The 16,452-nt window shown below is 40.3% G+C and overlaps 2 protein-coding genes across 4 annotated transcripts in view; both read right to left on the reverse strand.

The window, feature by feature from the left end:
- The window catches only part of tle5 (TLE family member 5, transcriptional modulator), a 41,157-nt gene extending 35,241 nt beyond the window's left edge, over nucleotides 1-5,916 (reverse strand). The window contains exon 1 of one of the 2 annotated variants that reach the window (XM_056378361.1): nucleotides 5,029-5,916. In XM_056378361.1, coding sequence (XP_056234336.1) covers nucleotides 5,029-5,055 — 27 coding nt within the window. In that variant the 5' untranslated portion in view covers nucleotides 5,056-5,916. The remainder of the gene's footprint in view (nucleotides 1-5,028) is intronic. The other variant, XM_056378360.1, reaches the window with a different exon arrangement.
- Nucleotides 5,917-7,138: 1,222 nt separating this feature from the next.
- LOC130170754 (guanine nucleotide-binding protein G(q) subunit alpha-like) overlaps nucleotides 7,139-16,452 on the reverse strand; it is a 32,248-nt gene continuing 22,934 nt past the window's right edge. For both annotated transcript variants that reach the window (XM_056378357.1, XM_056378358.1), the window contains 3 exons: nucleotides 15,445-15,574; nucleotides 12,819-12,972; nucleotides 7,139-12,016 (listed from right to left, as the gene is read on the reverse strand). In XM_056378357.1, coding sequence (XP_056234332.1) covers nucleotides 11,826-12,016; nucleotides 12,819-12,972; nucleotides 15,445-15,574 — 475 coding nt within the window. In that variant the 3' untranslated portion in view covers nucleotides 7,139-11,825. The remainder of the gene's footprint in view (nucleotides 12,017-12,818; nucleotides 12,973-15,444; nucleotides 15,575-16,452) is intronic.

Raw genomic sequence — 16,452 nt, forward strand, 5'->3', positions numbered from 1 at the left:
GTGTATGTGTTCAACAAGAGAAGGGTTGCACCAGTCTACACCCCTCCTTTTCAACCAACCCCAAAGCATTTTGACAGTCATCCACTGTGGCCCTCCACAAAAATCAACATCACCTGTGACCCATGGCCTCAACTCCACTACTCAAAAGCAGGGCCTCCTGCAGGGTGGGAGTGTTTTGGAGAGAGAAGGGGGGGGGGGGGCTGTTTGTCATGCTAATCAGCTGGCCTAACCTTAACGACCCAGACATCTGCTGGCCTGCGTGTGTCAAGCCCCACATTCAATTTGTTCCCCAGATACAAAAAGCAGATAAGACCCTTGAGGCTGGTAAGAATGTGTGTGTGTGTGTGTGTGTGTGTGTGTGTGTGTGTGTGTCTTTGTTGTTCACGTATGGGTGAAAGGGAAAAATTCTTTTCTTTCTATGCATGTACTAGAGCAATAATTACCAGCACAGAGGAGAGCCAAGGTGTATGTTTGTGAGTTGTGTGCCACACTCATGCTTTCTTCTGTGTCTGTGCGTGTGCATGCGCTAATGTCCAGTGCCCCCCACCAACAAACACACACAGCTAGGCTTGTTGCTCACGCGTGTGAGTGTGGGTGTGTGTGTGTGTGTGTGTGTGTGTGTGTGTGTGTGTGTGTGTGTGTGTGTGTGTGTGTGTGTGTGTGTGTGTGTGTGTGTGTGTGTGTGTGTGTGTTTGCAGCAGAGCCACGGAGTAGGGGTGGGGGGGAGTTTGTTTAATGGGCGAGACAGGGGACCATGGGGATTAAGCTCCCCCCAGCTGGAGGCTTTAGAGGAAAGGCTGGGGGCTGTTCTGTTAATTCAAGTGGGCTTAATAATGCCTGTGCACCCTCTGCCCCTGACCCTCCCACCACTACATCAGATCTGGGAGGAAACGCATGATAAAGAGAGACAAGCAGGAGGAGGAGGGAGTGTGTCTGTGTGTGTGTGTGTGTGTGTGTGTGTGTGTGTGTGTGTGTGTGTGTGTGTGTGTGTGTGTGTGTACAACCTGTGGCCATCTCTACAGTCGAGCATGGGCTCAGGGGACTTGAGAGATTTTGGCTCCATATTACTTGTGCTACACTCTGGCTTTGGCACCAGGCCTTTCTGTTGCTCCACTTTCACGCCACAGTCAGCTTTGTTGAAGCTGCATTAGGATTAATCAACACCCAAACAATATGGCAAATGCTATCAACTGGGTCAGGCACTGTGCCACTATCAAATGAGGCTTTTTCCTCTTAAACCAATGAACTGTGCCCATAACCTGCGACGGTGGATTAATATGTGCCCACAGAAAAAAGACTCATGAATCCCTGTGAAACCTGGGTCTTCTTTGTATCTAATGCAGACAACTTTCTGAAATAAAAAAATCATTCCTTGTCATCTTTGTTTTACAGATATAATAACAATATGGAAAATAAATCCCAGTAAATCTATAAAAAAGTAAGCACTTACACTAGGCATGACTATGACTTTTGAACACACAATATGCACCTTTATAACCAAAACAAAATGTTAAACTCAAGAATAGTTGATAGTTTATACCTTGCATCTCCAGAAAGACAGCAAAAATCATCCAAATGGGAGAACAATGAACTGGCCCATTGTTAGATAGAATATCTTTCTCTTGTGTCTGAATACGAAACAGCTAAAAGCTGATCATCCTGTATTAGGCCCTTTCACGTCCACTTTACATGTAGTGTCCCAGTAAAGGCAAGATTTCATGATTCACACAGGAAACACTTTAACAGCATTTTGATCCATTGTGGCCACACATTGCCACCACCACCAATACAGCTTCCACTGAAAGTCCTCTGCTGCTGTAAATTAGATGCATCATGATGAGAGAGGATTGTTCATATTTCTTAGGGCTGCCCCCCCGATAGTCGACCAAATGTTAGTTGAGGAAGTGGCAAAAGTCCGTCACTCAGTCAGTCACGGACAGACATCACTTAGACAGCTGGGCCCCGCTGTTACATGTATGATGACATGCAAATTCTCCAGGTAAACATTCACCTATCATTCAGTTTCCTTGCTGATTGTTCTGTCACATTCAGAATCATTATTGCTTTTGTCAGTGTTGTGATCAGACAACTTGCTTTGTGTCTGTGTTTATAAAAATTTAATTTTAAAGGCTCATTATGACGGTTTTGTATTTCCCTGTGATGTAGCACAGTAGTAACAATGTTACTTACATTCTTCCTCAGCCCTGGAACTAAAACCATTTTCTGATGATGTCCAAAATTATTTATTTTAATAATTAAATTAATATCACAACTAGTTGACTAATGGCTTTAAATAATGAAAATTAGTTGACTAGGAAAGTCTTTGGTAGGGGCCAGCCCTAATATCCATGATGGAAAAGCAACACATTTGTTCATTTTATATGCCAGTCTGGAAGTCTAACGCTAATGTTACTACAGCGTGAACAAAGGAAAATAAAACGAAAGCAGATTCAGTGGTGACTGAGCCAGTTTGAGAGATCCATCATCTGTCATTATGAGGCAGTGCTGCTACTCTCTCATCCTCCAGCTCCTTATCTTTGACACTCATATCTATATGGGTGTCACACATTCTCCCCATCCTCGGGACCCTGTGACAGCAGCAGCAGCAGCAGCAGCAGCAGCAGCAGCAGCAGCTGAGATGAAGCAGGATTTGAAGAGGGAAGACGTGTGTGTATGTATAGTATATTTATGTAAAAAGCTATGGAAAAGGGTGGGGACACAGGTGTAATTGTGGGGGGTTGTGACTGAACCAGCTGCAGCACTGGTGATGAGATATGCTAAATTCCCACCCCGTTTTAAATCATGTGTGTTGTGACTTAATACTTCAATCAAGCAGCATAAGGGCACTCAATTGGATTAGAAAAATAACCTCCTATCAACCAGGCAGGCAGGTGGACAGGAGTGGAGTGACCCAGCTGCTCTCACCTTGGAAAAGGGGACTGAGTTCTCACCCCATCAGGAGGTGACTGCTTCACCACTTCACCCAGAGGAGAGGATGGCTAGCGTGGAAGCAGTGCTTCCTCATCAGTGGCATCCTGTCCCTTACCATATATTGTAAGCGTTGCATGAGCACAATTAAAAATGTACTTTGAACCTAAAACTGGACAACAGTCTGTGACTTAAATTTAGGATACTTAAAAAATTGCAGCTACACTATATGAGCTAAATAAATATTTCCTCTTTAAAAGGCTACATGGTGGAGACTCACTGGCCAGAAAATCATGGAGCTTCGTCTTCATCTCTTTTCACTGAAAGCTGTAACTATGTATTTGCAGACTAGCGAGTAGCTTGTTCATTAGTTAATAGGAAACCTATGATTCTACTAATTATTTATGAGACATGCCAACCAGCGCTTTTTGTTTGTATCTCAAATTTGAAAGCAAAGGACATAGAAGAGAAGGATCAGACAAACTACAATAATGATTTTCTCCTCAACATACATTTAACCACACTGGTAAAGACTAAACTTCCTTTTCCACCACGGCAATTGAATTTTTTTCAATTTTCAACCCCTCCTTTATATTTTGCATTACAATAGTCTCGCATTGACTGTTATTCCACAGTGCTTTCTGAGGGAAAAAATTCACATCCCATAGAATAATGAATAAGTGCCATCTTGGCATTGCACTGCATTCAATGGGTCTTCACCATAAGATTTTATTTAATAACAGATATTTGATCGAGGACAGTCATTAGGAGAACGAAACCAAAGCTGTAGTGGGCTTTTGGATTTGCAGTTGGAGTTGTCCAAATAAACACATCCTTTTAGATAACCAGTTTCAAAACACTTGAGTTAAACTTGTGGGATGCACCGCTAAGCCAGGATTTTACTCTTTTGACAAGCCAGGCTGTGACCAGAGGTTTCCAAATCCTCACATCCTGCTCCCACACATCAGCTGGCTCACATCAGCAGCAGCACCACAGCGCAGCACAATCAGGCTGCCACACAGACTGACTGCCAAAGGGCAAACCATTCATGTCACAAAAGACATTCAGGTTCTAGCTTCAGCAAACAACTCTTCCCCTTTCAGCAGTAAAAGAACTAGTGGTGGCGACAAGACGTTGCCAGGGAAAAAACGAGGGCACAGTCCCTGGCAACATAACAGCTTTCTTGCTGTTGTGTTTACCTACGCCACACTTACACAAATACCTCTTTGTTATATTTGCCTTTGCAGGAGAAAAGTGAAATGTCAACCAAAACTAGCAGGTTTAAATACAAGAAGGTCACCACATTTCAGTTTCTTATGGGACCGTGCATGATGGAGTCGACTTCATTTGTCATTTTAAGCCTGGGTACAAGCAAAAAATGTAAACAATTTAATTTGAGTCCTTGGCTGCCAGTCACTAAACATAAATGTATGACCAATGGGCTGTGAGCCCTCATCAGTGATGAATGCATGCCCTGAACTGAGTTTCTGTTACCATGGAAACTTGAGATTTAGGGGAACAGAGATGTGTGCCTTTTCCAGTCATAAAGACACCCACCTGCACAGAATACTGTACAGTGTATTTTGAGTGCTTCACGTGATGACGTAACAACACCACTTCAATTTTGTTTCCCTTTATGAGAAATGTTATAAGCAGGACTACAGCTAATACATATCTGGCTTTGGCATTTTGGAGAATGCGGCAAACTGAAACTAAACTGACACAGGCGTGTAAAAATCAGTTGGTTGTGAGATAGGACAGTATTCATTAGAGCTGTTTGATTTGGAGGATGATTTCAATGGCATCATCTGGGAAAAGTTGGGACAGTGTCAAGCCAAAACAAAAATGCTTTCTCTCTATGTCATGATCACTACAGACACTACTGCAGAACTTACCAGAACTAAACACTGCGTTTATAAACCAACGTCAGCTACTTCTGTCCAAAAACCCCCAACATTTCATGATGGCTCTGTCTGAATTTCAACATGCTGTCAAAATACAAGTTGCATGCGTAATTTCCCTGCTTAAATAACCTCATTTGATAAACCAGCTGGAGAAAGCACCTATTTCATAGTAAATGTCACATTAAAAGCCACTTACTGAGTGTCTTGATTGTGGAAACATCATGTCAGTTCCTTGTTTGTTGCTCTCCTTCCCAAACACGATTAACAGTGTACCCCGTGTTTATATTTTTTCCTTGCGTTGGTCCTTTGTCCAAAGCTAGCCCAGCCTTAAACAGGAGCTGTCCAGCGTTAGCAGGGTGAGTAGCTAACGGTAGCTAGCGACCCCCCCCTAAAAAAAATTTAAGCTGTATATAAGTGATGCACTTTGCCGCCGTTAGCGAGGTAGAAGAGTCGGTGTCTTGTCTGGGTGATGCAAGACCATTCGGCGGTGCCTGTCCCGACCCCGTATTTACAGTGACTGTGATCAGGAAACCACAATCAGTGCTGGTTCCTCACTGGCTAAGCTAGCTAATTCTTCAAAAGCTGTCCGTCAAAATGATTCATCGCTTTTGCGAGCTTTCCGCCTCAACGCACCAGCGGCAGCGATGCGAGCTAAACGCGGGTAAATTAATAACGTTATGAACACAGCGGTGTTTAGGATGAAGCTAGCTGGCGGATGGTAATGGTTTCTTCCTTCGTCTTCTGCTGGCCCTTCAAAGCTTTCAGTTTGCGCTCCTCAGCCAGCTGCGACTGTACTGATGAGAAAGTAAGATGAAAAAAAACAGTCTAATTCTCAGAAATAACAAAATGTCTGCGGGTTCGTCTCAACTGAATCCCAGTGGCAGCAAATAATCTGTGTTGTCGCCCATACGGTAGAAAAAAAACAACTTCAAATTGAAATTTTCCCAGACTCTGAACGTTTATCCCTTGAACAGTGCAGTCCTGGAGAAACAGAGTGAGGTTGTTAGTGTTGGTGAAGCCAGAAAGTCAGTCCATTCCTGGAGCTGGTAGGTAGGCACGACGCTGCTTAGCTGAACGCCCCACACAGAAACACGGCGGGTAGATGAGCGGTGAGCGCCGCGGTGCCGCGCAGATCTACACACCGCATATCTACCTCATCATCCGGCTGATGTCTGAGCTGCTAGCGCCTCCTGTGGACAGGTCACCGCACAGCCTCACAGTCAGAGGAGGAGCGCACTGGCAGCCATAACTTCACCCCAGCCTCCTCTTATCTCACAGAAACCAGGTCCCATAAAGACATTAAAGTAATCCCACTAATACGAGCCCCTTTTCACAGTTTATGGCTGTAAAAGAATACGGTCAGCTCTGTATAAATGATTGTGAGAACCTTTAGACAAAACTACATGCGGCTCTGTAAAAAGGTCTAACTAAAGCACAGTTGCAGACTGTTACAGGTCAGGTTACAGTCATATCCTTATTTGGTCTGAGCAAGGATTTTAGACAAATTGGTAACTACACCCAAACTTTGGACTGGCCGCCTACCAAATTGTATTTTATTTATTTATTGAGTATAAAAAGTCACTTTAATCAATATCTTTATAATATATCATTACAATAACAATGTACCAAATGACAATGTGACAAGTCTTCTCTGTGCTACCAGGTATGAAATTCATTTCAATCACGTTGTAAGATATTTAGCATTAAAATGTTATCAGAATAAGGTTTTAAAAACAAACACATGTAATATGTGTATAATTGTATAAATAAACTTCTCTTTATGTCACGATATCCCCCCAATTCCTAGAAATAACACCAAGGACATGATTTCAGTGTCTTCAGGGCTAAAGGTGTAGTTGTTGATGCAGTTTTACATATTTTGCCATGATGCTGAAGATGGCTGAATATACATTTTTGTATAATACACCTGTAATTTGCACAAAAATGATCCTGCTTGTATGGAGCTCTGTTGGTCATTTCATCTTGCTTTGAAAACTCTTTTACAAATTAGAGCCAGATCTCTTACAAAAACCTGACAAATGCTATTTGGAGTTAACTTAATGTGACCCATCTTTAAAGTAATACCTTTTTTTTTTGAGAATTGAGTTGCTCCAGAGTCTAAATTCATTCCCATTGAATGTAGTACCAAGGCAAACCAGCAGCTCATTGAAAGGTAGGAAAAGCAGTTATACTCTGAAAAATTTTGGCAGCAATATGAAGTATACATGCTTTGTAGTACTGGGCATAAAATGACAATCTGTAAGAAAACTATTCCACTCCAAAGGAAATGTACAAGGATGCAATGAGAGAGTATAGGAACATATTTTATTCCAATTTAAAACATTTAAAGGAGAAGGCTATGAAAATCATTTTCATGTTTGAATGAGGTTCAGGCAACAGTGGTTGAAATGAAACATACAAAAGAGAAATATGGCTAAAATACTGTAAATCAATAACCATTAGAACCCTTTTCATGAGGGTGTTGCATGAATACAGTATCTCACCCACCCACTCCCTCCCCAACCTGACAAACACATGCAGTTAAAATGACATTTATCTTAAAAACAGCAGTTCATTATTAATCTTAAATATAGAATAAAATTGTCCTTTCTTTCGTTAATTAATCACATACTTAGTGTTTATTTGTTTTAAAAACTGGACCATGAAATTCACAGGCCCTCTGATTTTTCACAACATTGGCACTTGTTAAGAGTCTGGCTTTACAAAGAAAGGGGATTGGCACACTCATTGTACATAATTTACATTTGGTATACTTAAAAAAAGAAGAAAAAAAATCAAACAAAAGTACATTACTTTCAATTTGTACACCACTACACAAAGTTTATTTTAACTCTTTTAAAAAAGTCATCTTAAGTGGTCCTAAATACACGTGTTAAGGTGTGTCAACCTTACAAAAGAAAAAAAAAAAAAAAGATGCAAAGATAGCTTTTAATATCACTGATGTCCATCCTTCTAACCAGAATGGATCTCAAGCATAAGCAATAGCCATCAAAAGTGTACACACACACACACACACACACACACACACACGCGCAGACGCACAGACACACACACACAGACGCACACACACACACACACTCACACACACCTTAGAGTACCAACGAGCGCGCTTGAATGGACATCTAAGTTGCATGAATGCAGGCCCATTGCAGTGGTGCAGTTTCAGTGCCTTCGACCCAGGGAAAGAATACACAGTCCAATCAAGTAAGGGGGGAAAAAAACAGAGTGGAGAATGGCGGACATGTAAACACACAGCATATTCACTCACTTGTTATTATAACCACCAAAATATTATAATGGCCATTTCAGTACCTTCACTTGGCGAGTGTTTCAATAAATACATTAATACTGAGGCTTCACACACAAGCTTCATTTGAAAAAACAAAACCATTCTGTAAAAGTGGATTAACAAAAGTTTAAATAATTTTACCACAGATTTGGGTCAAGTTACTACAAACGTTTAATTTTTTATATCTTTTCTGTTGCGGATTGATTTTGCTTGGCACAGTGTTTTGTACTAGATTGTCGTACAAACTTTCTCCAACTTGCATTCTATGGAGATAAATTGAATACACTACAGATCAATGGAAAGGATTTTATATAACTGACCCAGCTCTGCTCTGGCTCTAATCACTGGTAGTGTAGCCATGTGACTTTTTCTGTGTTGATTCTGGTGCTGTTATAACCAGACAAGGCATGAAGTCCAAAAATATTGTTAGCAAGTGAAAACTGATGCAACAAAGTTTTTATAGAAGTGCGTCATCATGCCGACTCTGGTACTGGAGCAGTCACCTTCATTTTGTTCATCATCCTCACTGTAGCCCATTCAAGTTAATTCGCCCGACAATAAATCATCTACATGAGAATGAAGTTTAAGGGGCCACACGCCTGCTCTTAAGGTGGTCAGCTACAGTTCAGGGGAATGGACTGTGCTCCCTGAAAGCCAAGCTGAGAGTTTTTAAAAAACACACGATAGTGTTACCGTGTTTTCCCAGCAGTGAAGCAGAACACAATATTCCTTTCAAAACTCAGATAAAGTCTGTCAGATAGTTTATTCATTCACATCAAAATACATGAGCTCCTAATTTCAAACTGAAGTGTGCTGAATTGTGGCACCAACAATATTAACCTCTGCTAGCGTGTGAGTGTGCAAAGCTTCACCCTAAAAATGGGAAAAACTGCTCAAGGAAAGGCTTTTAAATGTTGGGTGAAGCACCAAAGATAAACCCTTTACCAATACAAGCTGAATAAACAAGATCACAGCCAGACTAAACTTGCTTTGACAAAGCCAGAGCCTTTTAACACCTTTCAACTTATAAAAAAAATGTGGCACTTAGCATAATTATGCATGTCCCTCCTTCATTAAGTGTTTCATAATAAACCAAGTCTATATGTACAAGACAACAGCTTTACCAACACAATGTACACATGTGCAAGAGAGTTGCGAGGATTACTCTCACAGGGTACATCTAGATTAAATCAAGGCTAAGCAGGTAGAACACATGGATGCTCTATAGAAAATTCACAAGAAAATTTGATGTGTTAACAATTTGGCAAACAATTAAAAGATAAGTGATCATTTTTTTTTATGTTTCATCCGACCCAGTTTATTAAATGTGCACAAAAAATCAAAACGTCCAAGCACTCCCTTTTTTTTCTGACTCCAACACGGGGGAATGCCAAAGTCAGTCGTGGAAACACTACCAATGAAAAGATAAGCCAAATATGCAGAAATACATAGCAGAAATGATTGTAAAGCCAAGAAGATCAGCACACAAGTCATGAGACGAGCAAAAAGGATGTTTAGGTGCGACAACTCAGACACTAAAAATCTAAAAATGTTCTTTTTCACCTTGGGAAACCCCGCTTCTTTTGACATTAGCCATTCTCCTTCTCTAAAAGGCAAAAAGAAAGCGAACAAAGAGCCAAACAGCCACCAGACTTCCCTCTGGAATATCATGTAGGCTTCTGCAGACTGCTGCATTCCTCCCTCACTTAACCTGCGGCCATCACCCTCAAAAGGATGTCGACACACTCCCCTCCTGCCCCTCGTTGATTAATTTCACCTTTTGCTCTATGCCATCCACAGAGACCTTTCATTTCTACCAAAGCTGCTAGTAGTAGCCCTTGTGATGAAAAAGTTATGAAAACTTACCTGAATTACATTGTGAAGACAAAAATAGCCATCTATCAACTTTCAGCTTAATGGAATATTTAAACAACTATCAGGCAAGAGACACGATATGGGATTGGTACCAAAGCCAACACATATCCTTCGAAATTACAAAAAAAAAAGCATCCTTGAACAGTAAATATTTAACAACTAAGTTTTTGTCTGTTTTCATTTTCCTATTTGCATAAAGCACAAACCTGACATGTTTTTCCATTGTCAAGCATTTCAAAACAGAACTGCCACAACTAAATATATGAATTATCATTAGAAAGATAGAACACTTGTCCATAAAATAGTTTTGATATTTTACAGCAGTATAAAATCTCCTCCCATCTCCTTGGTTGGAAAAATTTTGCGCTGAAACTAGGGAGGAAGTCTCATTTACTGTGTCAACAATACGTAGATCTGATTGATAAATTAGACATACAAAAAAAAAAAAAGATTACAGAGAGAAGTCATTTGGATGATCAAGACCAACGTGAAGCTAACTGGCAGCGCAAAAGCTTTATTTCATCTACAACTGACTATTGCACCGTACTAATCTGGTATCATCATTCACACGTTGTGCACAGGAAGATTATTCTCACCATCGAAGGAAACAAAGAAAATAAATCACAGTACCAATACATGTGTGATTCAGAAAACTGTCCACATAAAAGAAATGCCACACAAAGTGAGTTGTTATGCCATCAACATCTGAATGATCTACCATGAGAGAAAATTCGCACTTACTTTTGGCAATACCAGTTCCCAAATATGTTTTGTTAGTATCTGAACCACTTAAGGGATGAACAGAATATTGGCAACGTAATTATATTTACACAACAAACGTATGTGTTTTGAATTTGGCGAAGTTGATATAAAATATGTGAATACTACAAGTGTTGTCTCTTAATTTTTTGTTTCACGATGTATGTTAGCAGTTTAAAATGAGGGGCAGTGTATAAGGAACATGTTGTGACTCTTTCTGGAGCATTGCATTTCTTTGTGTAATCATCTTCAATTTTAACTTCTAGCCCTCACTCTGTGTGAGCAGCATGAAAACTTTATTTACATTCAACAGAGCTCCTGTGCTCTGGTTTGGGGTAAGGTTATCAAATAAAAATACACAATTCAAGACCCACGGGGAACCAAGTACCTCACTGCACACCAGCACTGCCTGATAATATATTTCTATCATCATCATTAGTTACCCTTTTCAGACGAGCACAGTCCAAGATCTGCAGCCTGGCCTCATTCTGTAGTGTATAGCATGCATGAGTTAAACAGGAAGAAGGGGACAGAGCCCTTTGTCCGTGAAAACTTACTCTACCCAGAGAAGGCCCTCTACCCACCTCGTACACACAAGCACTGGTGATAAAGTAGTGGAAAGAAAGAAAAAATGTGCGCCACGCCAAGGGCTGAAAGAGAACCAAAAAGTGCCCTGGAGCAGACCGAAGCCCCAAATAGAGGGGGACAAATGGAGGGAGTGTTTGAGTGTGTTTCATGTGTGTTTGTGCAAGAAAAGCAATTAATAGAACCACAAAACAAATTATTAAAAAAAAAAAAAAAAAAGGGCAAACCAACAAATGAGGGGCTGAATGAAGGACAGAACATGGCTATTGTTGGTCAGATAAAGTGTTAAGCAATGCTTATTTCTTTGAGCAGCAGCATGTTCCATGCAGATGTGTGTTTCTACAAATGGACTCTGCATTGTGTGTGTGTGTGTGTGTGTGTGTGTGTGTGTGTGTGTGTGGGGCTGCAGGTCTCTTGCTTGCTATCTCTCTCTCTCCCTCTCTCCCTCTCTTTCCGTTTCTCCTTCACACCAGGTTGTACTCTTTGAGGTTGAGCTGCAGGATGGTGTCTTTGACCGCTGCAAAGACGAAACGGATGTTCTCCGTGTCGGTGGCGCATGTGAAATGGGAGTAGATGATCTTGTCACTGTCTGGGTTCAAGTCCACAAACATCTTCAAGATGAACTCTCGACCCGCCTGAGCGTCTCGCTGGGGACCTAGGAGAAGAAGAACCACTACTTTTAGCTTTTACGGGGCATCGTATTAGCATCATTGAGCCTTTATTGTTCTTTTGTGTCAAATTAACATTATGTAATTGTAATTGCATTTCCCAGTACGGGTTCAAATATGAGCATCCTTATGATTAAACAGGAAAAAAATTCTTCTGGATGACGTGTGCTGATTCTAGATATGACTATGATGAAGGGGTGAGTAGGTATTGCTTTTATTTTATATGGTCAAAAGCCAAAAAGCAGAACTGAGAACTGCTGTGTTCAGTCACACTTCAAGCTGAATGTCAGGTTACATTGTAGTACAGCATTATAACCAGAAGATGTCGCTCTACAAGCAAAAATATAAGTGACAGGACCTTGCATAGATAAAGTTAGAGATTGAGAGTGAAAAAAGTGTGTGTGCAGATGTTGATGCTGACAGTGTTGGGACACAGACACTTTCAATGTTATGACAAAAACCAGCAAGCTTAATCTTGATAATGGCCAAGGGCCATTAAAAAAAAAAAAAAAAAAAAAAGGGTCTGTCTGGGGACAAGAACAAACAAAGGAAAACATGCAAAGAAAAAAAAGTGCACAGCCACAGCATTAGAGCCAGGGTTTGACTGATGTCTCAACTTCTCACCTGTATGGATAATTAAATTGAATTCACTTCTGAGACTCAGCTAACAGCACGGTCCTACAATACACAACTATTCAGGGACAAGGCGACTACATGAAATCTATAATGCTATTAAGAGCTATTAATGAACTAAAGATAAAAAAAAATAATCAAGGATAATCAAATTACCGTCAAACTCTGGGAAGTAGTCAACCAAGTGAGAATACATGATCTTCTCCTCCAGCAGGTCCTTCTTGTTGAGGAAGAGGATGACAGAGGAGTTTTGGAACCAGGGATATGTGATGATGGTCCTGAACAGAGCTTTACTCTCCTCCATACGATTCTGACACGGGCCGGGAAGGACAGGGGTAAGGACAAGAAAAGAAACACAAGGTTAGATTACATTCAGAATACAAGACTTTTCAAATTCTGCGTGCTTCACTCTTTATTGTAAATGCAATTATTAAAACAGGAGTTTTATTATTTCATGTACAGAATATATATTAATATTCATATTACATAACTTATTACAAGGTCTGCATTTGATTTCAAGGATAACTTCTAAAGAATTCTGGGCTAACACTCAATTAGCAGCCTCAAAACTGAGGAGTGTTTTGTGTGTGTCTGCCAGTTACATTACTGGTGCTGAGTCTATGAATGCGAAAATGTTGCAGGCATAACCTTGACTTTGTTTGCTGTCTATCTGTATCTGTATTAGATGAAACTTTGCAGATGCAGCTGAATAGAGCTAATAGCAGAACAAGCAGAGCCTGAGTGATTAAAATAAAACTTAATCATGGGCCGTTTTTTGGTCGACTTCTGTTTTGGGTGGAGGGGCACGGGGGTCTTTGAATTGCTGCCATACTAGAAGTTCATTAAAAAATAAACAAGATACAATCCAGACAGCAGCAAAAATACAACCAGGGATAATAAAAATGCAGCCAAGTGAAACCAACATTGAGTTTCTCTTCAAAGACAAATGCCAACCAAAACAAAAAAGCAGCTAAACCTGCTTTTATATGATACTTTACTTTATCTTATTATTGGTTGCTTACATTGCAAGCATCACTTAGCTGTGATCAATCAATAGCCAGTTAGTAAAGCTAACATGCTCATTGTTTCGTTTAAACCTTCATAGGGGCAAAAAAATAAAATAAAATAAATAAATAAAAATTAATTAATTAATTAATTAAACTTAAAAAAAAAAAAAAAAAAAAAATCAGGTTATATCAGAGACTGTGTTTACGTTTGTCAGACAAAGTCTCACACACAGACATTATATTAGTGATGGATATAACTGGATGTTATGGTGTGGCAGCTGGAATACAGCATTGTGGTGAATACATGGTGTTGCAGTAACAGAAGAGAAACCAAGACTCAAGAATCACATGACACTTTTCGCATTATGCTAACTGTTCCAGTCATGTTCCTAATGTAAGATTTGTTGCTTCAACAAAACTGTCCAGCAAACAGAGCAGAGTTGGAAGCCTGGTAAACTACTTAAAGCTGAGAACTGCTGTTAAAAATGACTCTTCTTCCTCTTCCTGATTTAAACTCCTTGCCAGCATCACTCCTGCGGTTTCGTCTTGGCAAGTTGTAATATCATCCTGGCCAAACTTGACCCGCTGAAATCAAAGATGTTTGAAAACAATCTCATCAGGCTCTGACTGTGCAAAGTCTTGGTCTTGAGCCTGTCACCACGAAAGGATAATCTCAGCAGACTGTGAAGCCTGAACGGTGGCTAGCCTTGTCTCAGCCGTCAACCGTTAAGAAACAGAGTTTAACAATGGTGTCATATGTTATATGTGTGACCATATACACATCACAAGCATGAAAAGCAAATAAATGACAACCTGAAAAGAATGAAAACATATTCCTGTCCTTGTGTGTTGAATAAGGCATCGCACCTGAGCAGGCCTAGTGCAGATGAGGTACAGTATATGCGTGTGTAATTAACAAACTGAGTGGACAAATATCAACCCTGGTAAAATGTCGACTATGAAGCTGTCCCAGTTATGACCAGGTCAGAGAAAGGGTTTGTTGTCAGGAGAGGAGCAGAGGGCATGCAGGGGCTGATCTCATTAGCTCTATTAGCGATAATTCTATCTCAACAGTCAGAGGAGACAGAGCCGACGACATGGGCAAACAAAGTATCTGTGGAGTAAACTGAACGAGGACCTCTATTCTGATTGTTGTGAGAGACTCTTCGATACATTACTGTGTGTTTGTGTTTGCAGGGGCAGCATCAGTGGTGCTGACCTACTGATTTGATTTAATAAAAAATGTTTTTTTTAGTGAACATGATATTTAGTCGTTCAATAGAATACTGAAATTGTAAAATTACATTTTCATTGCATATAGGTTGCCGTTAACCACAAACCCGCAGGACAGGTGAGGTTGCATTCCTTTATTTCTATTTGGATGTGTTTACCGGCCACCTGATGAATTCATTCACTTTTCTTTTAGCTCTGTTTTGGTCTCTCAACTCTTGATGGAAATATCAGGCTCTTTAGAAAGTAAATGCTCCACTACGTTCACCAACTACTTACTAACTTTGCCTTCGTGCTTGGCAATTAGCATTAAGTGAGTTTATTGTAGGTTGCTTTATTGCTGAATACAGCTGCTTTCAACTGTTTAACTGTGAACGTGTCCAGGCGAATAAAGTTTGAATATCCAGTGTCAGCAGGAAGAAATTCAGCACGCTGTTCAAGAAGGTGAATAAATCTAGACTTGAAGCCTTGGTATGAATGTGCTGAATGTTGTGTACGCACTCAACAATTCTGAAATCACAGTTATTTCCGTGTCTCTGTCTCACCTCATTGTCTGACTCCACCAGGACCTGGTCGTACTCGCTGAGCGCCACCAGGAACATGATGGAAGTGACGTTCTCAAAGCAGTGGATCCACTTCCTCCTCTCTGACCTCTGACCCCCAACATCCACCATCCTGATTGGAACATGATGGGATGAGATGGAGGGCCGCCAAACAGTTGGCCAAAAAGAATCACACAAAAAGACAAGAAAGAGAAATTACAATTAGCACTTAATCAATTTAGAAGTTAAGTTATAAGATGAGCATGCATTTTAATCATCATAACAAAGATTTAACTTTTGCTAAATCTTTGGAACTACCATGGGTGTCAAACAAATTGAACTTGAACCACAGAATATCATGTAAAAATGTCCCAAATCTAAATCAAACATTACATTTAATTTTAATTGTTTTAAAGTTTGCAACAGAGCCACTACAGAGGAAACCCTGAAGTGATTCATACAGGAACAAGCCAAGGATCTGAGTCACTTCAGTACAGAAGAGTGATTTTCCAGGAGAAAATTTATCAGTGCAAAGACGCACTCACTTTGCAAAAATGTCACTTAAATTTCTTTATTTTCAGTTACACTAAGCTTCCAGTGGTGGCCAGTCAATATATTTTCAGGTCAATTGTGGTCTGACAGACAGAAGATCACTTCAATATAATATCTAAAGAGTCCAGTGTAGTTCAAGCCAAACATCCTTTTTGCACTGAGAATATAAAAGAGAAAAAACGTGAACAGAGAACCTGCAGCGTGAATCACAGAGAGGACAGAGCAAAGCTTCCCTTAGGTGAACCAAAATAACTACAAGGAAGTGTATGTGTGTGTACAAACAATGCCATCCTTCTCTCCCCTCTACTCAAAGCAGATGCTGGAGAGTCCACGTAAGAGATAAAGTAAATCTGCTAAATATTACCATGTTTAGAAGTGCCAATAAAAGGTTTCTAAATGTGAGGGATTAATAAGTGGAGCAATAGATAAAGGTTGGAGGAGGACAAAAGGAATGGTTGG

This window comes from Seriola aureovittata, chromosome 6 (genome assembly GCF_021018895.1).
Source record: "Seriola aureovittata isolate HTS-2021-v1 ecotype China chromosome 6, ASM2101889v1, whole genome shotgun sequence".
Classification (NCBI taxonomy): domain Eukaryota; kingdom Metazoa; phylum Chordata; class Actinopteri; order Carangiformes; family Carangidae; genus Seriola; species Seriola aureovittata.